Source organism: Halichoerus grypus, chromosome 5, assembly GCF_964656455.1.
Source record: "Halichoerus grypus chromosome 5, mHalGry1.hap1.1, whole genome shotgun sequence".
Lineage (NCBI taxonomy): Eukaryota > Metazoa > Chordata > Mammalia > Carnivora > Phocidae > Halichoerus > Halichoerus grypus.
The window spans coordinates 32,892,481-32,918,487 of NC_135716.1; the positions used below are offsets into that span (position 1 = coordinate 32,892,481).

A 26,007-nucleotide genomic window follows, 5' to 3' on the forward strand; every position below is an offset into this window, starting at 1 on the left:
TCCTGGATGGATCTCTTCTAGTGGGAGGCAATATATAGTGGTTAAGCACTTAGTATTGGACTCTTACGTATGATATTAGATGAGTTACTCAGCTTCCTTGAGCCTCAATTTCTTTATTTATAAAATAGGTATTTAAAAGCAGCCTGCTTCCTTAGGGTTATAAGGAGGATTACGTAAAATAATGCACGAAAAGATGCTAGCATACAGTTTGACATATAAGCATGCAGTAAATAGAGACTGCAACTGAATGTTATTATTTATCATCATCATGTTTGCATTGGTGACTTGGCCATGGCTCCTAGCCACTGAGGTGCTATTAGGAAATGTAAGAAGAGCAAGTAAAAATGTCAAAGGTGAATGCTTTTGGATAGCAAAAGAGAAGGAAAGAGATCCCTGCAAGAAACTATCCCAGACGTGACTCATTGAAATGTCTAGGGAACAGAATCATGCGACATTATGCTTGCCTCTTCACCTTCCCGGGAATCCTGGAGGCCAGGCCTCCCCTCCTCGGATCTCAGACTAGGAATTCTTTCCGACTCTCCGCAGAGCATCTCCCAGTTCTCTGGCAGCCTGCGTTCCCAGAGCCTCCCGTGGCCACAGCCTTTGCCTCTCTCCTCCACTAACACACCTCTCAGTTGTCAAGCAGTGATTTTCCAGTGTCAAACTGCATTTCATCTGCCAGTGTTTATGCTTACTACCTCTTTTTATTCCCCTTAGTAGGGATGGAAGGAAAATAGGTCATCTTCCTTTCAGAAAAAAAAAACAGTAAGTTTAGAAGTCCCTCAGACATTCATTTCTGGTAGCCAGCCTTCTCTTTTTTAACCCCTTAAAGAACTCAACTGTCTTCCCTTTATATTCCAGGCATTCCTTTCTCTCCCTAAACTATAGCATTACAGCTAAACATCCTAAGTATCTGGCCTACTCTGACTTTTCAGGAAGGGTATTGTGTGAACGTTAGCCTGTGTATTCCTGCATAGAGAACCGACATCTTGTTTCTCCCCAAGTTGTGCCCATACGTCGTCTGTCAAACAATGTCATCAGCCAAGGGCAAGGCAACTTCCCAGCATGGGGACAATGTAATTACAAGACCAAGTCCACACCACCCCAGAAAGTTACTTTTAACTCTGACCAATATGTTAGGCCAACAGCCTTGCCTGGTACAAGCAAATAATCAGACCTCCCCTAGACGCACTTACCTGTTCAATATTCATAGGACATACATCCTAGAATCATGCTAGCTTATGCTGATTCACATTCAGTTCCTGTTCCTTTAAGACACTAAATTATTTTTAGTTCCCCACTTTCTGAAAACTAATATATGGAACATGAAATATTTATGTTAGGTAATAATGTAGACATTTATTAATAAGTTATTTTCAAATGAACAAATATGTATATAAAATGCCTTCTATTTGCTCAAGGCTGTGTGAGGCATGGGAGGTGAAGGAGTGATACCTACTTCCAAGGTCAACTTGTTAAATTCACTTTCTTTAACCATGATCTACACCACCATTCATGACCTATATGATAGGACTTCAAGGACAAAATAGCAGGGTTACCTAACCAGTTTATTTCTTCAAGTCAATGTTGGGGAGCATTTTTATGAACCTGCATTAAATGTCTCGTCATGCATTGAGCACCAATGGAGTTCCAAGTTATTGTCCAATTTAGATTTAATAACATGGCTGAAGCAATTCCCATTTTCTCTTCTGAGAGGCAGGTGGAAAAGTCTGAAGAGAGGGTGGAAGATTGATGGGTGCAGTGAGCAGCAATTTTGCTTAATAATGACAATGTGCTTGAAGTAGCACCGATTAGCATTTCCAGAGATGTGGCTGCTGTGCCCCCCATTTATAGAACTTGTCAGGTCCCAGAAATTGACGGAAGAGGTAGTTTGAAATAGACAGTTGGAACACATGTCCAAAAAAAAAAAAAAAAATCTTCCATCGTGATCACATTGAGAATGACCGGTCAATTTTGGTTTAAGAAATTTGTAAGAGCATATGAAATCCCTTGCTGCTAAATAGAAAACAAACTAAGAAACATCAGGAAGTATGGAATGAGCTGCTTCCCTTTTGTTTTCTGGTTGATGAAGAATGCTTTCGTTGATTGAATGCTGTGCACGTGGCTTTTCATCGAGCTTTCAAGGGCAGCATTGTCTAGGGGTTCAGACCCCAACCTCTTATCTCACCTGACCTACAGGGACTGTGCAATGTGGGGTGAGTTATAAACCTCTTTGTGACTCATCCTCAGCCTCGTTGATTGCATGGGAGTAATAATAGCCCCTACTCCACAGAATGATGATTATTCTTTCTTGTGAGTAGATAAGGTGTCCTATAACACAGTGTAGAAAAATGAGGTATAGTTTTAAAGAAGCCACTAAGAGACCTGACATGATTTTTTAAAACTTTTTCGGGTTCTCATGGCAGGCTGATTCAGAATCCACCCGTGCCATGGACAAAGTGGCCGAGCCGGAGAAAATAGAACTAAATACCGAAACAAGTCATTTCTCTGGGGTCAAGAAGACGCACGTTGCTCTCCGAAATCCTCTTGCTCTCCACAGTGTTCTTCCCAAATGCACAGAGGTGGTGTTGCAGCCTCCTGCAGGCTTTGCTTCAGTGACTTTCTCATCTAGAAGAGCACACGGCTCTTTGATAGGAAGCTATTTGCAAAGGGACAGAATGTTTTCTCCGCAGTTGTGATGTCAGTGGCATCAAAGTTATTGACTAAGTTGGAAAATAGCTTAGTGTTATCTTCAGGGCTTCTGCTGCCCCGTCGGCTTGAGCCTCGGACATGTGTATAACTGGGACTTGGTAAGACAACTTTGATGCTCCGCTTCAAGGAGACATGCCCTTTGATACACGCTCAAAGCCAGCTTGACAAAGAGCAGCTTTTCCCTTGGGGCAGAGTGAGCACTGAGAACACCCTCCTAGTGAATCTGCTAATGAAGAGGGAGTGGCCCAGGAACCCCAGCCTCCCTTAGCCCCTGGGAAGGCTTTAATCATCCCTATCCTTCCTGCCACCCCCACCCCCACCCCCCAAACAGGCCAACAGCCCAGCCATCCGGTCATTCGAGAGAAGGGATCTCTCAGAATGCTACTCTCCTGAGCTACCTTGCATACTGTTAAATTTGAAAAAGATTTAGTGATGAATCTCATAGCTCTTGGGTCTGGCTTACAACTGGAATCAGAGCATCGCCCCACCTTTGCATCTGTTCTGCAGACACATTTGGTTGAACATAGCTTCTAGGTCCCTTTTGAATCACAGAACTTTTGAACTTTGCCTCAGAGTTATTATCCATGGGCTCTTCGTTAAGGGACTTACTCTCCAAGGGACAAAATCTTTATCAGTCAGGGTTTTTGGCTGCAAATCAGAGTAACCGACTTGTTCTCCCTTAAGCAAAAAACGCACGCTACGGGATGGCTCTGGGGAGCTCACCGACCAAAGGAAGAGCCAGGGCTGCAGGCTTGGGAAGGGTGGGGCCTGGGCTGCCTGCGGCAGGAATTGGGTTTGCGTTCAGGAATGCACCTGCCAATCACTTTTAATTATTTTTTCACTCTGCCAATGATTCAGATTGCTAGGAAACAAAAGGCAATTGCTCATCCCTTGGTTATGTAAGAACAGGGCACCATGCCCGACTGTCTTACCAAATTCTCTCCAATGGGGGAGAGAAAGGTCTTAAAGAAAAATTGGGGTGCTGACACCAGAGGAAGGGAGAATGAAAGCCAAGGGACAAAACTACAGTGCTTGCTGCCCTGCATTTCTCAGGATGGAACTGTGTGTGTGGCCCATTTCGGAACCAAAGTCCCTGCAAAGCTCCATGACACCTGCTCCAATGTGTCTGATGGTGTTGCCGAACCTTACAACGATGACACACGAGTCTGTTAATTCAGTCTCTCTTTTAGTCAGAGTCTGGGTAGGGGCGTTCTTGCTTTCTTACAAAATGGTGTCTCAGTGTTCAAAGCATTGCCAGCTCATCAGGTGACGTGGGGCCCACTGGCTCTGCGGGGGGGGGGGGGGTTATGAGTCTGACCTTGGCTTTGTACCTGAGCCTGGGCTGCATCTGAGGGAGCCCCTGTGAGCACCTTAGGAAAACCAGGGGGATGTTTCATTATTTTTCCATGAAGTTCTGAGAAGGACGGGTCCACTCCTATGTCCTGCATGACAGTGGCCTGATCCAGGCAGCGAAGAGACCGTGCTTAATGCTCCCCTCTGCTCAGGACCTGTCACTGGGACAGGCCTGAAGGGTGGTTGGACTCAGGCTTCATGCTTAAGGAAGCCCTCAATTTTATGCCTTTGAGATTATCACCAAAGATTTTTCTAAAAGTCCCAGAGGTACACTGCAAATATTAAAAGAAAAATATGTATCAGGCAAGGTTCTTAGCTGTAACCAAGAGAAATCTACTCTAGGTAAACAAAAGGGGAATGTGTTAAAGGACACTGGGGGGCTCAGAAGAATCTCCAGAAGGACCAGAGGACCAGGCTGAGAGGCTATACAGCCAGGACCAATACCCTGAGCCTACCGCAGGGCAACGGGGAGCCCCAGTGCAGTCCCTGGGCACAGTTACCATGGAAGCAAGGTTGGACCCCTCTGCTAAACTTCTGTCACAGCTGGCCCTAAAACCAAGATTTATCCATCTCCATCCTCACCGACATGGATTCTTGTAACACCTGCATCCGGAGTCGCCAGCTTGCCATGCAAAGACTGGTGTGAGGACGTGATTTTGGAGGAGGCCAGATCCCATAACTGGGCCCCAGCTGCAAAGGAGGGTGGGAAAGCATGTTCTTGCCTTTTGCCTTAACAGAAGGCCTCTGCCTTTAATGGAGCATGTTCAAAGGAACAACAGGTATCCTTCCAAAGGCAATTGTGTGACTTTGAACTTGTGTTCATTCCATTAACTGACCACATCTCCCACACTGCACTAGTAACGAATAGATTTTAAATATATTTTGTAGTAATTTTAGAAATCTTGTGATGATATTGCATTCTGTTTTTCTTTAAAACAATTAAATATTGAAATGTACCACAATTTTTTTAACCTTCTTATGGCAGGATTACAAATATACCAGGATTCTCAAGTGAAAGTTATTCTGACCTCTCAGAGGTTCATTCATTTTCAGACTGTGTGATCCTTGGGCAAGCTCTCACACAGCTCTATTTCAGCATTATCAGCAGGGACACGGGGTAATCATACTTACCTGTGTATGTATTAGTGTTGATCATATCGGCATTGCTAAATACTGCTAGGTATTGATGAACAGGCATTTCATATAACTTGATAAGATGCAATTAAGAATAATAATTATAACAATTTACTTTATTTATTTATGTCTGTCTGTATTAGTATTGAGTTTGTATAGCTCACCAGAAATGTTAAATATACAACGGAACTCTGGGATTAGATGTTTACCTCTCCTTTAATTTAGTGCTCTATTTCCAAAACACAGTCACGTCCTAGAGGACAGGGGAGGCAGGAAATAAAACACACAGAAGGAAAATCGTGCGATTCTTTTTGTTCATTTCCTACATATTTATTAAGCACCTACTGTGTGCTGGGGATGAAACAACATGGCCTCAGTCTTAAAGTGTGCACCAAGTAGGAAAAGAGGGACTTATCTGGAGATCGTTAGATGACTTAGCATTCAGATAGTGCTAACCCACAGAAGAAAGAGGGCCATTGGGGTCAGCTTCTCAGGGCCAGGATTCTCTTTTCCCCCCAGCTTTTTGAGATGTTACGAACGTGGCCCTAGGACTCTTGAGCGGGGTCTTAGGGAAGGTGGACATGAGCAGGGAGGAGGGATCTGGAGTGAAGAAAACTCCATGCACCAAGATGCAGAAGTGTGAAAGTTCCTCAAGTTCATGCACCAAGATCCAGAAGCGCAGAAGCTCCTACAGAACTGTAGGATTGCAGCTGGGCCTGGAAGGCAAGGGCTGGGAGAGGAGAGGCGCCCAGTCCCACACCTCTGAATGGGAAATGCAAGCGCGTTCTTTTTGCTGCTGGTCATACTGCCTGGAATTTACATTTTGTGCTAATTGGACCTCATTTACATAATGCTTTATTATAAAGAGTCACTTAGATGTTGCCTAATTGTCTTCTCTCTCTTGCAACCCCAAGGCTGAGAAAGTCAAGGTCATGACCTTTATTTGGCTAAGGCAGAGAAATCTGATTTGACATTTTGCTGTCACAGACCTTCAGCTTTCTTATTTGGATCTTTTTGCATATCCGTTCATTCTTAGCCCACAAAAACACTTCACTGTGTGTATTTCGTTTTGTTTTTGTCTGCCCGCATATGTATTTTCCCTGTAGATATAATATACATACTTCATATATAATGTTTTTCCATGTATTATTATCCAGTTTTCATTTTCTTTGCTTCCCCAGCATATTCTTTTTTTTTTTAAAGGTTTTTTAAAAATTTATTTATTTGACAGAGAGAGAGACAGTGAGAGAGGGAACACAAGCGGGGGGAGTGGGAGAGGGAGAAGCAGGCTTCCCGCGGAGCAGGGAGCCCGATGTGGGGCTCAATCGATCCCAGGACCCTGGGATCATGACCTGAGCCAAAGGCAGACACTTAACGACTGAGCCACCCAGGCGCCCCACCCCAGCATATTCTTAATTCTAGTCTTTCATAGATGCCCGATATTCCATTGAATAGTCATTAGGAAATTGTTATGCTTCGGATTTTGAACAGTGTAGGCAATATCGTGATGACAGTCTTGGTGTATGGAGCTTATTTCTTCTGTTAAATCATTTCCCTAAGAGCGTCAGTAATTCTTAACTTCCCATCAGGAAAAATAGAATTTTATGATTTAGAGTTTCCCCTTATTTGCCTCCCGTTCTTGGATTGAATAACCACTTCAGCATGGATTTTTATGCATTTTCCTTTCTCTATCTAGTGGCCTTACAGTCATGTTTATGTCACGTTTTACAGAACAAGCCCAAGAGTTCCTGCTATCAGTGTGCCTGTGGTAGCTAGGAAAGCCACAGCCCAGACTACAGAAATATCCGAAAGAGACGGTGGTGGTCGTAAAAACTCACTTTAACGTGCGGGTCTGAAGCTCCTCTATGTTGTTCCTTAGATTTATTTTCTCTGATTTTGTATCTCTCATCACCAACTCATAGCTCATAACTCATTCTATTCTTAGTAATCCGTTAAATATTTTATTCATTTTCCTACTTTAGTGACTTACTATTTGATCAGTAGGCTTCCCTCCTCCTTAGTGTTTGAAATTATTATTGCTATATTTGTACCTACCTCTGGTTCATTTGATCTTTTCAACTTTTCTTTGTTTTGTTTTGTTTTGTTTTTAAGATTTATTTATTTATTCGAGGTGGGGCAGGGGCAGAGGGAGGGAGAGAGAGTCTTAAGCAGACTCTGCATTGGGCATGGAGCCTGACGCAGGGCTCAATCTCACGACCCTGAGATCATGACCTGAGCTGAAACCAAGAGTTGGACACTTAACCAACTGTGCCCCCCAGGTGCCCCTTTACGACTTTTCTTTGTATCATTTAAGTTGGTTCCTAAAGCCTCTCTTTGTGGATGGTGGTGAGGAGTGTAGGAAGGTAAGAGGGGAACAAAGAGGCCAATAAGAGGTATTGGGGGTCACTCAGATGACAGATGATGGTGGCATGGACTTGGGTGGAAACAATGGGGAGCAACAGAAGTGGGCAGGTTTGGGATTTATTATTATTATTATTATTATTATTATTACTGGAGATAGAACCAACAGGCTTGATGATAGTTTGACTGGGGGAGGGGGTGTGTGGAAAAGTAAAGAGTGGTATCATTTCCTGAGTTGGGGAACTCAAGGGAGGAATAAACCCGAGTGGGGGAGTTGTGGGAGACATTAAAAATCAATTCTGTTTGGACGTGTTAGGGTTGTAAACCAAGTAGGTAGTTGGGTGTAGGATTCTGGACCCAAGATCCAGGCCAGCATTGTCTCGTTCATTTCTAGGATGGCAGCACACAAAAGCCCGAATCTCCCAGCTCCATCCTTCCAGGTTAGTGTTGAGAGAGCTTTGGATTGCTGTACCTTTGACTCAGACCCAGCCTTGGGGTTTTTAGCAAAGTACTTCTCTTCAGTCCATTCCTGAGGAGGGCTTGTAGAAACTTCTACCAGAATTCAGATTATGCTCATATTAGTCACTGCTGCCAGATCACTTCCCCTCACCCCTTTCCACTAAATAAGATTTAGGACAAGAAGACATCCAGCATTTCCAAGGATCTAGCCTGGAAGTCATCAATCATATTGTGTCAGATTGAAAGTATTAATAAACTACTGAGAATGATGATGAATTTGCAAATGGATGACATAGATCCTGCTAAGAGATTATATTCTAATGTATTTTGTTATTTTATTATCCTCAAATTTTCAGTTTTGCTGCAGACAATGGAAAGAAATTCAAGATACAATTTTCCTTGATAACAACCAAATTCAATTTGGTAACTATCAATTAGCAAATCCCTCTGGAAAGGGAGGGACAGGAATGGGATTTGGGGAGAGGTAACGAAGAAGCTGACATGCATCTGCAAAAAGATAAAATTCTGTAGAGCTGGGTACTGGGTCAGGGTGTTCATCAGACTCATACATGTTGTAAAAAATTTAAAAATCTAAACATGAAAGACAATATCTTCCTTTCACCCACTTCATCCTTATTAATCACCATAAGAAGTGATCTATTGGGTTTTTTCTCAAAAAATGTAATTACTTTGTAATGAAATGTTAATGCTATGTTCTATTCTTAAAGTCGCTTGTGCAAATAATAAAGCTTAATATGGCTTAATAGAGTTGCTAAATTTTCTTCTAAAGTCATTCTTTTAATATATTTGTCAGATGAGCTGGTGATGATGTGGGGGGTCCTTGTTTTTATAAACAGGACTATTTCGGCAAGAACTCATCATCAGGCTGTTAACTTCAACATCTTTGAGGGCATGGTTTGCCATGGGGTGCCCCTCGTGACTATTTCCAGAGGCAAAGTGGTGTATGAAGCTGGAGTTTTCAGTGTCTCAGCAGGAGATGGGAAGTTTATTCCTCGCAAACCATTTGCTGAGTATGTTTACAAACGGATCAAACAGCGGGACCAGGTGAGTTGTGCAAAACTGGGCTGTTACCAGGGGCTGGACTGTCACCTGTTTCTGGATGTTGGTGGTGGTGTTGTCACATACACTCGGTTTAACACATTCTTGGGATGGCAGGATTGATAGGGGAGGTTCCAGAAATACCAGTTTTCAAAGAAAGAATCATTATTGGATGGATGCGTTTTCCTTGACGATTGGTGTGTTTATTGAGGGTTTCCTCATGACCAAGTCAGGTTTCCCCAGGCAAGTTCAGGGTCTCTGGGGACTTTTGGCAGTTGAATTAGTCAGTGTCCTCCAGGAAGCAGACACTTATGTTTTTATTAGGGGAAACACCTGTGTGAAAAGATGGGAGGGAGCCAGAAAAGGCTGGGAGAGCTTTCAGACTGCAATTCAAGTCTGCCCTGGTGAAGGAGAGAGAAAAAGGAGTGAAAGCATCCTAGTCTTCATACAGTCTAAGATAGATTGAGCAGGGCCTTGGGGTAGCCCTCGAGCCAAGTCTCCTGTCAACCAGCTACATGGCATGCTGTCATTTTCTGGGAGCAGCTATGGGAGGTGTGGTCTCTGTGCAGAAATAGAGGTGGAGTTCAGAGCTTAGCAATGAATGGCTCCTCAAAAAATTCTGCTCCTTATAGTTGAATGTATGAAGGTTCATTCTAATGGCATGAGAGCAATGGTAGAGTTTGGGGTTCAGGTAGATCTAAATATGAATTCTACCTTGCCCTTCCATTTCCTAGCTGTGTGGCCAAGAGCAAGATCTCTCATCCTTGGACTCAGTTGCCTCATCTAGAGAATGACAACATTTCCTCCTTAACAAATTGTAAGACTCAAATGAGAATTTTAAATATAATGCCCATAGTAAGAGTCAAATGTTAGTTTTGTCTCTTTGCTTTCCTCTTTTGATGACTAAATCCATAACAAAGTTCCCCCAAGACTTTGTAATAAATCTGTTATTATAAAAGAGATATTTGTTCTTAATATATCTTGGGCTTTCACACCTTTGTTTACTTTACACTGTGTTCTGAAAATTCATCTCACTAAATATACTAACTTATTAGGAAATTTCAGATTAAAGCCATATAAACTGCTGGATTTGGGGTGGGAGGAGGCAGTCTGTGCCCTTAATCCCACATGGACACAATAGGCCAGGACTGGATGGCCAAGACCTTCCAAGGCTGCCTTTCTGATTTTTACTCTGCAGGCTTCATTCGCTATGTTCCTCATCTGGCCATAGAGACAGTAGAGTTTGGAACCCTTGGATTAGTTCTAAGGCTTCTCTCTCTTCTTTCCATTTTAAAATATACTTCTATTTTCCTAAAGTTCTCTGGCTGTTTTTCAATGCATTCCATTTGGATCTTGTAGTCTGTTTGGTTTTTCCTCTTATGCCTTGTGAGAAATTTTTACTTGTGGATTCTCAGAGTCCATTATACAAGATTCATCCTGTTTGTTGTTGTTTTAACACTTCCTAAAGCTTTGATTAAGTAGATAAGCTCTCCAGAATGTTTTTAAATTCTCAGGGTGCTATAATTCTTTATAAACTACATTTCAGTCAAAATGTTTACGATTACAGTTCATTCTGCTAAGGTTAATTTGTAAATGTTGACACTGACAGGTGACAGGTAAATAGTGACTAGAAGCAGCCTATGTGTTTCTGACCATTTATGTGATAGGTAACAGCAATACTGACACTTACTGACTGCTAACTGAGTGCAAGTCAGGGCACGGGTGCTGTTGCTGTAACAGCTCTGTGAGGGAAAGAAGTATTATTGTGCCCATTTTAAACATTAGAAAATAGGCTCAAGAAATTAAGACACTGATCCAGGTCACACAGCTAGTGTATGGCAGGACCAAAACATAAACTCTGGCTATTTGATTCCAAAAACTGTATACGTGAGCAGTAAATGATATTGTAGATCATAAAGATTGAGTTAAGTGAGTTCATGGGAGATAAATGATTCAGCATTTGCTGTGAAAAACAACGGTCTCTCAAAAAATAATTGATCTGAATTGGAAGCATTGTTAGCAGCAAATTCACTCATGCAGCTGCAGTAGTAATCCCAGGGACGAGCCGAAAGGGAGAGGCTTAGGGCATCATAAGGAGGGCGAATCAACAGAACTGAGTGATAGGTTAGGTGACACTTGAAGGGATTCAAAAAGGGGCGGCTCCTGGCGTCAGTTCCGGTTGCTCACCAGCAGGGACGCTAGACTAACTGGGGACGCCTGACAGACTGTATTTAAATGGCTGACCTTACCTAAGTCTTTCTCTTGTAGAGAAGATGTTTGAAGCAGCAGAGATCACCAAATGACTGGCTTCATCAGTTCTCCTTTCCAAATGATCATTTTATGTTTTGTGGGCAAAATTCATGTCAACTTCCTTTTTCAAGAGTTCACTATCAATTTTGTGAGTTAGTTTCCTAGTATTTTCTTCTGACATGACCAACTTTTAAGGCATTCAAGTACATTACTGTGTTTTGCAATAACAATAAGTGATAGTTGTTATCATTATTGTCATGTGTTGTTCTGAGCACTTACTATCTGCCAGGCACTGTACCAGGTAGTTTATGTTCATTATTTTACTTAATCTGCATCACAAGCCGTATGGTAGATATTATCTTCCTCATCTTACAGAATAGAAAGCTGAGTCTCAGTAAGATTAAATGACTTTCCCTGGGATAAGCAGTAAGAAACCTGCTCCAGAAAAATACCAGTTTATGAGTGGGGATAAGAGTTTGAAGGCAAGCAAAAACAGCCTATACCATTTCTCCTGTTCACTTGTTATCCAACCCAAGAAAATTAATCACTTACCATTCTGGACTCCTGAAGAACAGATGGTAGAGACACATCACCTGCTCCAGAACTCAGCTGATCTGGCTGGAGTGTTGGTTTCTTGAGGACAGCATCTTATATTTTCATGCCCAGTGCTTGGTACTAGTAGGAATTTGACAAATGGAACAAACTACAAATGGAAGGAGCAAAGATTATAGTTTCAGAGGTCATAGGAGGAAATTTAAATCAATTTACCCAGAATATTGCCCCCTGACTCGTCCCAAATAGTGGAGTTGTCTGTGAGCCTGATTCTTGTCCATGACTTTATTACTTGATAAAACTTACCATCATCCTGCCATGCAGCTATCACTGTTATTAGATATACTGAGGAATTTCAAAGGAAAGAAACATTTTTATCCAATCTGATAGCTTTAGGGAATTATCACTTCATTTATTTTAACATTTAAGCAGCTAATCCTTGAGGGAAAAAATCTAAATCAGAAGATGAGGCATCAAACTATTTGATAAATGTAACCTAATAAGATATATATTTCAATTTTTTATAAAAAAGTCACTTAAGGGAGAGTTTGGGGGCATGAAGGAAGGAGAAGAAAAAAAAGTAACAGCAACTTACATATTCAGGAGCATATTGAAAAAACAAAATTGACTTACACACTGTTAATTCTTTACCCCCAAAAATATAGCTCTTGAAACTCAAATGGATTATTTTTTCTAGGATTTTTGTATTTAGACTTGTAATTTTCACCAATTCTTTAAGTCATCTCTTTTTCTCTCTCTCTCTCTCTTTTTTTTTCAGTATTAAGCAACCCAATCTATTCTGGGAAATCAGGGTCACATTGCATTTTATAGAGAAACAGGAATAGCTTCATGGAGCAAGGCATGGTTTCAGAGCGCGGCTGCCAAAGCTTTTAAACTTTTAAAGCTTTGCAACAATAAGCATAATTTGCCTTTTAGATAAGATAAAATTGAAAGGATGGCTGATCTGGTCCTTGAAATGAGTGTTCTCCATTTCTGAGGTAACAGTTTGTCAATGTCTTTCCCAATGTGGTAGCTCAGAGAAAATAATTTAAGAGATGTCGGTAACTGCCATATATCCTAATTTCCTCAGACTGATGGCTAAGAATTCTAAAAGGTGAGACCTCTGTGCAGTCAGCTCATTGCAGCTCCTGAGAGACACTTATGTGTACCTCCTCCCAACTCCTCATTCAGTGAGGTCACTTTGGTAGCTTGAAATCAGCTGTGGCGGCAGGACTGACACCCCAGAAATAGGCAAGTGCTATAAATCGGGGATTTTGGGGGTGGTAAGAAAAGGGAAGGCAGAGCTGCTTGGCATACCACTGTATATAGGGACTCTCTAAGTACTCTCCCTTTGGGCTTTATCTAACCGTTCACCATTCATTCAGTAAATATTTATTGATAACCAATTATGTGCCCGGCCCAGCTTAATCCTTACCACAACCTTCTGAGGCAAGTAGCAGTTTCCCAATCTCATAAAGTAAGAAATCAAGGCTTAAGGAGGTCACATAGTGACTCAGTGGCAGCTTCAGAACTCAGACCCAGGTTCTCCGACCTTCAAAGCCAATCCTTTTACCCTCTTGTGCTGCATGCAGCATACTCCTCACAACGTTTAATCCCCACTCACACACATGGCCACCTGCCCCCATGCTCAAGATGTCACCCCACCAACCTCCCCTCCTACACACGGGGCTCACCGACTCTCAGACTGGCAGACTTACTGGAGGAACCATCCCTGAAATGAGAGGGCCCAGCTTTGTCACACTGTCCTTGAGAAATAGCTCAGCAGATGTGTCGAAGGTTAAATGGAAACATTTGGTGGATTGTAATATATGCAAGTTTTCCCTGTTTTAGGTCACCTCCGTTGAACCTAGGGGTTACTCATGTGCTGGGGATTCACTGTCCCTGAAGAGTTCCGTTCAATGTGTGCTGAGTGCCTGAGTTCACCAGACAGGCATGGATTTCATTGGCTGCTCATTTGGACTGTTCAGTGCTGGGTCAGTGTCTGCTGTTTGGAATCTAGAAGTTCTGTTGTCTTTATTGATATTTTAGTTTCTTAGCGTCCATGGATGGGTTGGTATTAGAACCTCCTTTGCGGCCCCAGATTCTTCTCTGTCAGTCTTCCTAGTCTCAGAAAAACTAGCATCTTAGCACTCCACTCTCTGCAAACAATACAGTTACATTTTTCTATCAACTTAAAACTTCCTGTTTCCCCTGATCAGCTAACCAAAAAGCATTTCTGCAGTGATGCAGGTGTAATGATGATTTAATTAGTATTTATTTATTGCACCGCATATTGTGATATAATTCTTATCTTTGTCTTTCAACTAACTCATCACAATGACAATATCATCATTAAATGCTGTAAACCTAAACTGAACTTTCATCTGCCAATGAAAACCACCAGCACCCTACCAGACGAGGTGCCCCTCTGTGTTCTGTATATGACTTAGGATAGCCTCTCACACGGTTTTATCCTCAAGCCATTTTGTAGGATTGTGATACCATCAAGATGGAAAGAACTGCTGGTGGGTGAGATCATCGAATTTTGACCCGCCTGTACAGAGAGGGAAAGATGCCCCCACCCAGCTGAGCCTTCTGAGAGTGTGTTCTCAGTCAGGACACTGGTCTCTTGAGGTGCACCTTGAGAAAGCTGTCAAATGATTTTAGATAATGTTATTCTCGGGAGATTCTATTGCCCAGTATCATATAAAAAGTTCTAAGAGGTCCTACAGTTAAGAAATCTTCTTTCATTTAACAAATATTTCTTGAGCACCAGGCACTATCCAAGGTCCTGGGGATGCAGGCATAAATATGACAGCAGTGTTTGGTCTCAGAGACCTTAAATCCTACTTCCGTTTCACCTACAGTTTGTGGTGCTTAAGTTCTGGGTCTGCTGGAGACACTCATTACATCTCCCTGTGATGAGGTCAATTAGCCACCGGAATAAAGGAGTCTAGAGATTGGGAGAGATCAGAGCTGAACCTAAAATTTGGGAATTGTGGCATGTAGATTTGAAACCATAAGTCCGAGGCTACCAAGGAGATTGTAGGCAGAGAAGAAAGGGGGCTTGAGATGGAGCTCTGGGGCAGCCAGCAAAGGAGCCTGAGAAAGCTGACCAGTGAGGCAGGAAGAAAACCAGGAGAACATGGAGAAGAGAAGGCAAGCAGAGAAGAGACATCTCTCTTTGTTCAACCCAGAGCCCTCTGCTTCTTGGTCTTGCTCTTCCATAAATGTCTTTTAAGAATTAAGTATGGGTTTAGCTGAGACACTCAGGATGGAGTCCACGTTAATCACTGTACTCATCGGGGATACTAGGGAACGAAGCCCACTTTATTTCGGACCCAACCACTTAGGATAGCTCATGAGCATGACGCACTGGTCTCCCCACATGCTGGGGGTCGTGTCAGGACTGAGCACTTCACACTTCAGATGGAGACTTGTCATTGTCCCTGGAGAGAAGTCACAAGAGTTGTAGGTTAGGTCTACTCAGAAAACAAATGTGCCACTCAGCTTCTGAATAATGCAGTGACGGCTTGAGAGTTCGTAGAACGTGTACCGTCACCTTTTCGCTTTGTCCCCGTGAACATCTACTGAGGTTCTGAAATAAACATCGAGTGCAATGCCAGGGGCAGGAGATAGGACAAAGATGAACAAGATGTGGGTCTAGCATTAAAGAGGTTATGCAACCCACCTCTAAGGGTAAGAAAGGTGAAAAGTACTGGGAGGCTTGGGACCAGAACTTAAATTGTCTTTGATTGCTGTCCAGTCATCTATCAAAGGGAAAGACTGTCAAGTGTGGAGCAGAAAAGCCTCCTCAGAGAGGGTTGGTTTGTTTCTGAGGTGGCCGTGCGGGCAGGAGTGGTTCTGGCGGGAAACCGGGCCCTGCCCCCCCAGAGCCTCAGAGGCAGGTCAAGAGTGGGACCGTGTGCAGATCAGACCTGGCCAGTGAGGCCAGAGATACATGGTGGCCACCGTGACCAGAGCGACCAGCCAGGCTCTGAGTGCAGTGATGGAGCAGCCAGAAAGCGGTTCTTAGACGACCAGCTGAGCTGAGACCTGCCCGTGGGCCGCAGCCGGCCAGAGAGGCGCGGCCCCGAGAACAGAGAAACGGTGAAGCCCAACGACGTTGTGTGAGGGAAACGGAGTCAGCCTGGGCTAGAACAACCCACCCAAAGAGGAGACAAAGCTCAGAAGGGGGTCTCCTGCCCATCACAGCCTTGGTAGAACGTGATCAACTGTGTATTGAGTATTTGTTATGGAAAAACAGAGCAAGTACCCCAGCCCTGAATCTGCTGGAAGAGAGGGACAGGTAAGCAGATGGTTACAGAAAACTGGTGAGCGGGATAGAGGACGTGTCAGGGAGGGTTAAAGCTTCCCGGACTGATGATTGTCTGGGCTGAGTTATAGAAGAGGAATCTGTGATATTTAGGCCCAAAGGAGGGTGGTAATGCCGGCATGGGCAAGAGCATAGGCCTGGCAGGAGGACCTGGGAAGGACACTGGTCACCTGGTTTGAGTCACATGCTCCCTCCTCCCCTCCGAGCCTGCAGCAGGGGTCAGGGAAGGATCCTCAGCCCGCCCCTGACTGAGGAGGGCGGTGCCCTGGCGTGTCGGCCCTGCCCCCATCAGTGGTAGCCACCAGCTCCCACAAAGGAGTCCAGGAGAGGAAAAAGTAAGAGCTGAAAACCACAAGCTGTGAAGTTTCAAAGGAACTGTTGGATGAAGAGGGAGACAGGATGGGGCTGATGAGGGACATGTAGCATGTCAGGTGACACAAAGATCTGCCCATTTAGGTCACTGGAGATTGATCGGAAATACACCACAGGTTTGGCCGAGTGTCAATGCTGAAAGGAAGAGAGAAAGGCAAGACCCTTCAGATAGTAGGCAACTCAGGGAAGTGCATCCTGGCTTTCTTAGCCGGTTCTGATGATGCCTGTTAATTATGTTTAGTTCCCTTTACAGCCTCAGACGTGTCCCAGTGTGGATCAATTCTATGGTCACCCTAGGCGTAAGTGATAGATCAGACAGTCTGGCTTGGAAAGTGAACCGGGGAAAGAGAAAACATGAAGACCTCCCTGAAGGGGAAGATGTGGTCAGAGAGTTGGGTATTAAGAGGGTTTAAAGTTTCAGGTGTGGTTGGCTCCAGGTAACCCCAAGGTCGAGGTGCTGGGTGGCAGAAATAGGAAGCGGGTCCTCTGTTTCCCGGTGTGGATGTTCCTCAAGATGACAACAGCATCCAGGGTGAAGAGAAGGACAGAGTCGATAGTGAGCCAAAATGCAAGTCTAGCAAATCATCTAACCAGACACAGAAAGTGGACGGAGACCCGGGCTGCTGAGCAGGGGAGGGCAGGGCTCCTCCCAGGCACTAAGTGCTCAGCGTGTAGCCGACGCTATACTTCAAATCTCAGAGCAGAAGGGACAATCTCTGTGTTGTTCTTTGTTTTGTCCTCTGTGCCTGGCAAAATACCTGGGGCGGTCTGTGTTCAATAAATATTGAATGAAGGAAGGAAATGCTTTGTATCTGGGAAATGGCTTTCATCCCCTCCGTTTCCTAGATGAGTGAGTAGACTCAGGGGGGTCTGTTACCTTGCCAGCTTCCTACAACTAGAGCATCGTATGCCAAAGCCCACACTGTTGATCACTACAATATATTCCTTTGTGTGGTCAAAACAAGACAAATGTTATTTGTATGTGTGTGTGTGTGCACATATTTATGTGTACACACATTTATTAAGAGCTTCTTCTATGCTAGGCATTATTCTAAATGATTTACTTATTTGTCAGCCTCTCACAACCACCCCATAAAGTAGGTGCTGTTACTACTCCCTGTGTAAATTGAGGCAATGGAAACACTGTGATAAGTAAATGTGCCCAGTCTGGTGTCATAGCCCAGGCCCTTAATCACTGTGTCTTGCTGCCTCTTGACTTGTCAGTGAATGTGTATCCATGTTTACAAACAGTATGCTTTAGTTACTTCTTGTGAATTCCTTTGTTTATAAAATCCAGATTTCTAAACTCTGAGCAAGCCCTGAATTAACTCAAGCCGAATCCAGTGGCGGGGAGGGATTGGGGGGGGGGGGCGGTCCGCTGTTCAACCAGCCACCCAAGAGGTATAGTGAGAGATGTGAGATTGTGTGGATGCCTGAAGACACGCGGGAGCAGGTGAGAAAACGAGAAAACCCCCACACAGATTGCTAGAATCTGAAAAACATGCTCCGAGTCTTGGGAAAGGTACAACAAAGCAGTCTAGGAACACAGACATCTCAGACAGAAACTAGAGGGGAGGGTAGCAGGTCGGGAGGACTACAAGGTGGTAATAGAACGAGAAGGGCGTGAGGACGTGGCAGAGGCTTCAGTGTAAGTTTCAGTGAAAAGAACAATCGCTGGAGAGTGCTCCCTGGGCCTTTGTCAGACACAGCAAAGAGTGGGGCACAGCGCAGGTTCCCGAGGTGGCCAGGAATTTCTGTGAAAGGGCAAGGGGTGGGAGGCACGTGATATGTAAATTTGCAAGATTCATTTTTGCTCTCACGCTTCATCAAAGGAGCTGCATTACCCTCTGAATTCCGGAAGTCACCAAACCACAAGAGAAACATGAACTGTTCTGTTTCAGACTTGCACACCCATTCCTGTGGAGCGTGAACCCTACAAGGGAGAAGTCATCACACTAAGATCGAGAGAGACAAAAGAAGACTCCACAGCGGGGATCAGGAAACAGGCCCACCCCTGAGCTGGATGCTGTGGGTAAGGGACGGTGGGCAAAGAAAGTATTCCTGCATGACAACATATGAAATCAGCATCTCTGTCTTCGTAAGCATTTGAAGAGTCCAAGGCCAAGGTCAAAGGCTTCAAAGTGACATAAGTCTCCAGGGCAGGTTAGTTAAGGGGAGACTGATAAAAGACCTCTTGACACAGAACACCTAGATGAGCCTCCAGATTGAAGAAGGCCTTGGTCTAGTTAGAGTTTTATTCTCTGAGATGTTAGGAAACATTCAGCAAAGCCTTGAAGTACCAAATATGAGCAAGAGGCAAGTAGGCCGGTAGCATACAGAGGACCTGTTACTGAGGAAATATGACATGTCTTAAGACAGAGATTATAATTTTGTGGTCAGAATTTATAAACTATTCAATTAGGGCTTTATCTGAGAAAATAAATCTTCGTATTGTAAATGCAACTATGTTCTAGAACTTAGAATGAATGAAAAATGAATCAAGTGTTGCTTTGGGGGGTATAATTTTTCAGGAAAATTATTTGATAGGATTTGATGTACTTTATTGTACACTTAATTTTTGGAATAATATTGTAGATATGGTCATTTTGAAAAAATATTTCAGTACCTCCTCAGTTTTGTCTTTTGACATCCAGATCTTTCTTTTTTCAAGCATCTGTTATCATCATTCTTATCAATTCCTCCCTTCCTCCCTCCCTCCCTCCCTTCCTTCCTTTCTTTTTTTTTTTTCATTTATTTTCTGGTCCTGCACTGTCAGATGTCTATTTGGGAGTGACTTTGCCAACACCACGGAATTCATGAAATCTACATGTTTTGCCAGTTTGCAATTTCACTAAACTCTAAATAATGAACAGGGGTAAGTGTTCGTGTTAATTAGGGACACTGCCAAAGGACTAGTTTTATACATATCCACTTAGGAGTTGCACATTTTCACATTAGGACAACCGATGCTTCCCTAAACCCCGTGACTTGAATAATGAGGTGCTGTGACTGCATTGTGTTCTCTTTATTATGGAATGTTGTCTTTAACGGTGCCGTACAGCCAAAAGTTTCAAGGTTTGTTTTTTTGTTTTGTTTTGTTTTGTTTTGTCATTTCCTTCCTATTGGAGTTATTTTTCCAATTCAGGAAGATTGTGTTAAAAATTCAGAGGAAGATTAGCAAGAGGAAGACATTCTGTTGAATGCTGCAACATGCTATTAACAGAATTTGTAGGGGCAGGATTAGTGTTTTCTTTGATTATAGCATTTCTTGGGGGTTAGGCTTGAGTTCTGCATCTCTTTGTGAGGGGGAATGTTACACTGAGTTCCTTTTATTCTGTTCAAAGGTAAAGTCAGAGAAAAGGATTCTGCTGTTCCCATCACTGTGAAGCATTGTCAGCCCGTGGAGAAGCAGGCCTTATTTCAACCCCCCAAGATCCTTTTGAAAAAATAATCGCGCCAGGCCTCTTTGATTTCCTTTCAGAAGCAATTGCTGTCTTTCTTACTGTGACTTTGTTGTTGTGTAAGATTGAAGACATAAATGAATATTATTGTGATGGGAAGTCGATGTGAAAATTCACTGATGATACTTCAAAATGTCATCTTCACTTGTCCTGGATTTCTTACTTGGAAATTTTAAAAATCACATTCTTGTTGAAGGGTTTTTTAATGGCTACATTTGTTTAAAAATAGCGAACTCTGTGGTTTTACATGCAATTATAATTAATAAACATTTAGATCTTCATTTTATATCCTGTTTTCTGGGTTATGTGTATCTTCTTCTAACCTATAGGATTGGGACTCTGGGAGGTTGGGTTTGATTCAAAAGCATAATTTCCTATGTGACATCTGTTTCAGCAACTTCTGGAAAGCGGGTCCCTGAGCAAACCTCGTGTAATTAAACTGGATACTCAACCTTAGATTAAGTCCAAGGAGAATTATCCAAGCACACAGATGAGTGCAGGATTTGGGGGAATTAAAGAGAATCAGCATGGCCGAAAGATGTTACAGTGGTACCTTCCCTCTCCTGTGCTTCCGGATCTGTCCCGTGATCCTTCTGTGTATGCAGAGAAGCTGAGCTTCTATTTCTTCTCCTAGGTAACTAGGTCAAGAGGAATTTTTAAAACATGGAGTAAAATCAGGGCAATTATGCTCTCATTGCAGATACATCTGCCCCTGACTTACTCTCTTAGATCAGGAGTGCACCTGCACCTTTGACAAAGAGTGATAGGAATCCAGTTGGCTCAATTATAATTTGTTCTGAACACACAGAAAAAAGGACATGAACTACACTTAAAGAAGACTTACAGGTCTTTTTTGTCAGGTAAGAGATATCTTAAAATATTTTATTAGTATTCTCCCCTGCTTTGGTTGACAATAGGAACTCCGCAGTAAAATGTCTGAAACCTCTGAAAAGAAATCATTAAATTGCTTTCTTACCGAAAAGCCAGTTCCCACTCATCCTTCCGTATTCGGCTTAAATATCAGCCCTTCTCAGAGGCTTTCCCAGATCCAACATGGGAGGTCATGTTAGGTCGTGTTCCTCTTTACCAGGGCCCAGCCTACGCCCCATCACAGCACCTGTCTTACTGCGCTATAATCACTGCTTTACGAGTCTGTCTCCTCCAGGATACTGAATGCTCATTCAGGGCAGGGCCTGTCTGGGTCACTGTCATTTTCCCAGCATCTAGCAGAGTGCCTGGGAATTGATGGGCATTCAATGCATCTTTATTAATTTTAAAATAAAGGAGGAAGCAAAGGAGTTCCCGTTAAGTTCCTAAATTGATAGAGATGAAATGAGTGAGAACTCTGCACAAAATAGGGACGAATTGGTGGAGTATGTGAATGTAAAGGTGCTTTAAATGCAGAGCGAAGATTCATTATCTGTTTGACAGATCCATTCTGGAGAATGAAATAGCTATAGGATTCTGTGTCAACAAAGTCATTTGAAACGAATATGGGGATCTCTTTGTTGCTTGTATTCGGCTTATCATGAATAGTTTTGTAGAAACCTAATTCTAAATAACAATATAAAGCCATAGGAAAATGGGATTCAAGCTATTAATATTTAATACCATGTTTTTCAGGATTGCCTCTGGTATACAAAGTGAGATCCCTTTATCACTAAACGATTGCATTTTCAAGGTCTGTGCAAAGAACAGATGGAATGAGTAGCATTCCTTCATTTTCACCTTCCATTGCTTGCTTCCTTCAGCCGTCAGTATGATGTACTGGAAAGCAAAAAAAGTGTGGGCTCTACACTTCTATTTACTAACTCTGAGGTCTTTAGTAATTTTTAAAATCAAAATATGAGTTGATTAAAACATACAAAAAGCAAAAAAATGAACATAACCACACCTATATATCTATCATCCCGTATAAGAAATACAACGTCACCAACACAATCGAAGTGCCCTGTTTTCCTCTCCATTCCCAGTCCCCTCCCTCCCCCATAGGAATCAGGGTTCTGTCCGAGTCTGGTATTTTATTCCCACGCGCATCTTTTATAGCCCTGCTACGCATGCACAGATGTCTAAGCATTGTGTTGTATGTGGTGAAGTCTTATAGAAACATTACATAGTATGCCTTGGGGTTTTTTTGTTTTTTAGCACATATGGTTTTGATTCCTGCTTTATTTGCAGTCAAGGTGTTTGGGAGTTCTTTGTTTTGATCAGTACTAATTCTTTTTTTTTTTTTTAAGATTTTATTTATTTGACAGAGAGAGAGACAGCGAGAGAGGGAACACAAGCAGGGGGAGTGGGAAAGGGAGAAGCAGGTTTCCCGCAGAGCAGGGAGCCCGATGTGGGGCTCGATCCCAGGACCCTGAGATCATGACCTGAGCCCAAGGCAGTCGCTTAACCAACTGAGCCACCCAGGTGCCCCTTGATCAGTACTAATTCTCATTCCATTTTATTGCCACATAACATTCCACTGTGAAAGCACACCACAATCTATTGACTTTCCTGTTGATGGGCATTTAGGTTGTTTCCATCGTCTTGCTCTATCACCCACCATGCTGCTCTAAGCATTTCCGTACAGGTCTCTCCTGTGACTCATGAGAACTCCAGGGGATATGGCTGCAGAGCAGAAGAGTGGGGCTAGGGGTTCCGCAAGTGTGCGCATTCTCCCCTGACTTAGATTCTGGCAAATTGTTCTCTAAGTGGAAAGTTATGCTAATGAGGCTCCCTTTCACTGTGAAGGTTCATTGATCTAACTAAGCCTCAGTGTCTTCATTTATAAGATGAGACTGGTAGTAGTATTAACCTAACACCCGAGGCTGCTGGGAGGGTTAGGAAGCCCATCCTGCATGGTCTGCACAAGCTAGCTCGGATTACTGTGCCACGTGGCAAACTGCGAAAAGACATGCCACCCAGAGATTGCCCCAGTCTTGACTCTGCTCTCTCCGTGGGGAAGGAAGCTCCCTGGGCTTGGTGGTGCCGGCCCCTTCCGCGGCCTCAGGAGCATGGAGGCCTAGCCTAGAAGGCAGAGTGAGAGCGGGCGCGGGGTGAGAACACAGCACGGGTCTGCAGAGGGCTCGGAGGTCAGTGGGCATGGGAGCTCCCAGCAGGTGCCCTGTGAGCAGTGGGAACGGGCTGACACAAGCTGAAACACGGGGGTGGGTGGAGACTGGCTCTCAAGCGCCCCCTGCAGGTCCAGCGGGTCCGCTTTCAGCTGCCGCAGTTACAGCTCTACCCTCTTGTCCCAACGTTCGCTCTCCCCTCCGCCTGCCCACTGGACGGGCATCCTGTAGGGGAAGGATCATGGGCCCGTCGCCGGCCTTAAAGTCACAAAAGCTGGATCTGTACCACTTGACTGAGACCCTTGACCTTCCTGAGCCTCAGTTTCTCTATTGGTAAGGTGGGAACAATTAATACCTCCTTTGCAGGGGTTAACTGAGAATATGAATTGAGAGGATATGTGTAAAGCTTCTGGCTCTCCGCCACTGGAGGTCAGATTCGCCCTCTGCCCCGTGCCCCTCCCCGACACCCACTTCTCTCCTTGCCTTCTTTCCCAGCTACCTGCTCCGGAGCCCCCTGAAGGCCCGAATAGAGTAATTAGATTTCTTTTTGTCAAACCCACTCTCTCCCTTTCCTTCTTTTTGCGTAATATCTGTAGACAAGTTAAAAAAAAAAAGCAATGGATCTATCATTTATTAAACACCTACTGTTTATAGAACCCTAAACGAAACTCCTCAGTGGGCTACCTCTGTTCCTCAAAGGCACAATGAGTGGCACAGTCAGGTGCTCCGTGACTTCATCTTAGGAATAAAAGAAGATAATGGTGGTGATGACAAAGGAGGGGGAGAGCAATAATTCATGAATGAAAATTCGCACTACAGCAAATTAATATTCGTGTTCAGGGGTCAGGACTGCCTCTTTAGCCTGTCCGGGGGAATTTCTAAAAATACAAATGGCCAATTTTGACATATATTTGCCTATGTTTTATTTCAGTCTGCATGAAAATCTAATATGATAAAATAATTATGTTACATGTGTTGTGCCAAATATTTGCAACTGCCAATTGTAATTGGAAGCTCCTTGAGGACTGGGACAATTTCATGACAGCTTGTGCCTCGGACAACACCGGCACAATGATTTACACAGCGTACACCTTTACAATGGGCTTAGTGAGTGGAAATTAATGTATCACAGCTAAGGCGATTTAGGGGAAAATTCCCAAAAGGGAATTTGGAAAGGCTTTCTAAAGAACAAAGATTTTAAATCCTGTTTTTTGAAGGCACTCATGTCTGCCAGAGAGAGAGAGAGAGAGAAGTATGTTTTAGAAAGGAAAACAGGACAACAAAAGCGCAGGTGAGCTCACCCCTGGGGCCCTTGTAACCCACGGGGGTTACATAACAAGCTGCTGGAGTAGGGAAGCATCAACAGGGGTTTTTAAAGACTGCTTTTTGCCTGAAAATAGGATGTAGGCTCCACAAGAATACAGGACCTTTGGCTTTTTCTGTAATGAAACCTATAAATGTGCTGAGTAGATTCTTAACACTTCTTAGGCCCTTATTAGGTGTCTGGCCCAGTGCTAAGCTCCGTATAGACCCTGCCATTTCATTCTCCCTGCAGTCCTATGAGGTAGATGCTATTATGATCATCCTGATTGAACAGATGAGGCAACGAAGCCTCAGAGAAGTTAAATAGTTACCCAAAGGCATTCAGCTGGTCAGCGGGTGACCCAGGATGTGAATCCTAACCCACTTGACTCCACTTGACCATGATAGTGTATTCCTTAGTCAAGATTTTCAAAAGAGGGCGCCTGGGCGGCTCAGTCGTTAAGCGTCTGCCTTCGGCTCAGGTCATAATCCCAGGGTCCTGGGATCAAGTCCCGCATCGGGCTCCCTGCTCCTTGGGAGCCTGCTTCTCCCTCTGTTTCTCTCTCTCTCTGTCTCTCATGAATAAATAAATAAAATCTTAAAAAAAAAAAAAAAGATTTTCAAAAGAACCCACTCCTGGATGACGTACAGTTGCCTGAACTTCATTAAAGCCAGATAAAATCATGGCAGCTAACAATCATTAAGAGCCTACCTATTAGAGCCCGACATACTTTATTTATAAGTATTAGTTCACCCCATCCTCCGAGAAGGGGACTGTGGTTGCCCCCATTTTATACATGGTGAAACTGAGGCACATTAATTATAACTTCTCAGACCCTAGATGTGTCACGGGATGACCTGGAAGGGGGTTTCCAAGGTGTACTAAGTCTTCTTGGTAAACAGTTTCTGAACCACCTAAGACAGTGCTGGGGTAAAGCATAAGCACTTAACACTAGACTGAACACAAAGTAAATCCCCAATCAACGTTAGCTACTGTTACGTCTTTGAACTTAACTGCTTTGTTGTTCTACATCAAGGCAGAATAAAGCCGTCTAATGCCGTTTGAGGAGCCTACGGTCTCCTCTGAGTCACACTTCATGGCCATTGTTGCTCAACAGCACAGTCCCAGAACTAAAACTGAAAGACAAAACAAACCCTGTACAAAAGAAATTCCACAGTGATCGATGGACTGTTATCTTCCTATTGACTTTCGTTGGCTCTCTGACTGAAAAGTGATTACATTATTAGCCACTGAGGGGCAGGGAAGCACATCCTCTTGCTTCAGTAATTTATGAAACCACTTGAGAAATAAATCTTGCTGTTTTCAAATTTTCTCATGAGCCAACTAAACATACGTCTTTCGGTCTCATAAAATTTATTATTTGAGTTAATTATTGGGGAATGAGATGTCAACAATACACGAAATTAATACATTTCTGCAATTAATTCTTCCAAAGTCATAAATGTTTTGAAATTTTATTTTCACAAAAAACAAACTTAAATTCTGGGTGCTTATGCCTCAAAACTTGTATCAGAATAGAAAGAGAGAAGGGCACCTGGGTGGCTCAGTGGGTTAAGCGGCTGCCTTCAGCTCAGGTCC

The 26,007-nt window shown here is 43.4% G+C and overlaps 1 protein-coding gene across 3 annotated transcripts in view; it reads left to right on the plus strand.

The window, feature by feature from the left end:
* The window catches only part of DPYS (dihydropyrimidinase), a 74,722-nt gene extending 54,387 nt beyond the window's left edge, over positions 1 to 20,335 (plus strand). Inside the window, exons 8-10 of one of the 3 annotated variants that reach the window (XM_036072596.2) lie at positions 8,877 to 9,084; positions 9,813 to 9,895; positions 19,933 to 20,335. In XM_036072596.2, the coding sequence (XP_035928489.1) occupies positions 8,877 to 9,084; positions 9,813 to 9,872 (268 nt within the window). In that variant the 3' untranslated portion in view covers positions 9,873 to 9,895; positions 19,933 to 20,335. Of the gene's footprint in view, positions 1 to 8,375; positions 8,443 to 8,876; positions 9,085 to 9,812; positions 9,896 to 18,489; positions 18,621 to 19,932 lie in introns of those variants that run through there. The other 2 variants (XM_036072595.2, XM_078072099.1) reach the window with 2 other exon arrangements.
* Positions 20,336 to 26,007: the final 5,672 nt, after the last annotated feature.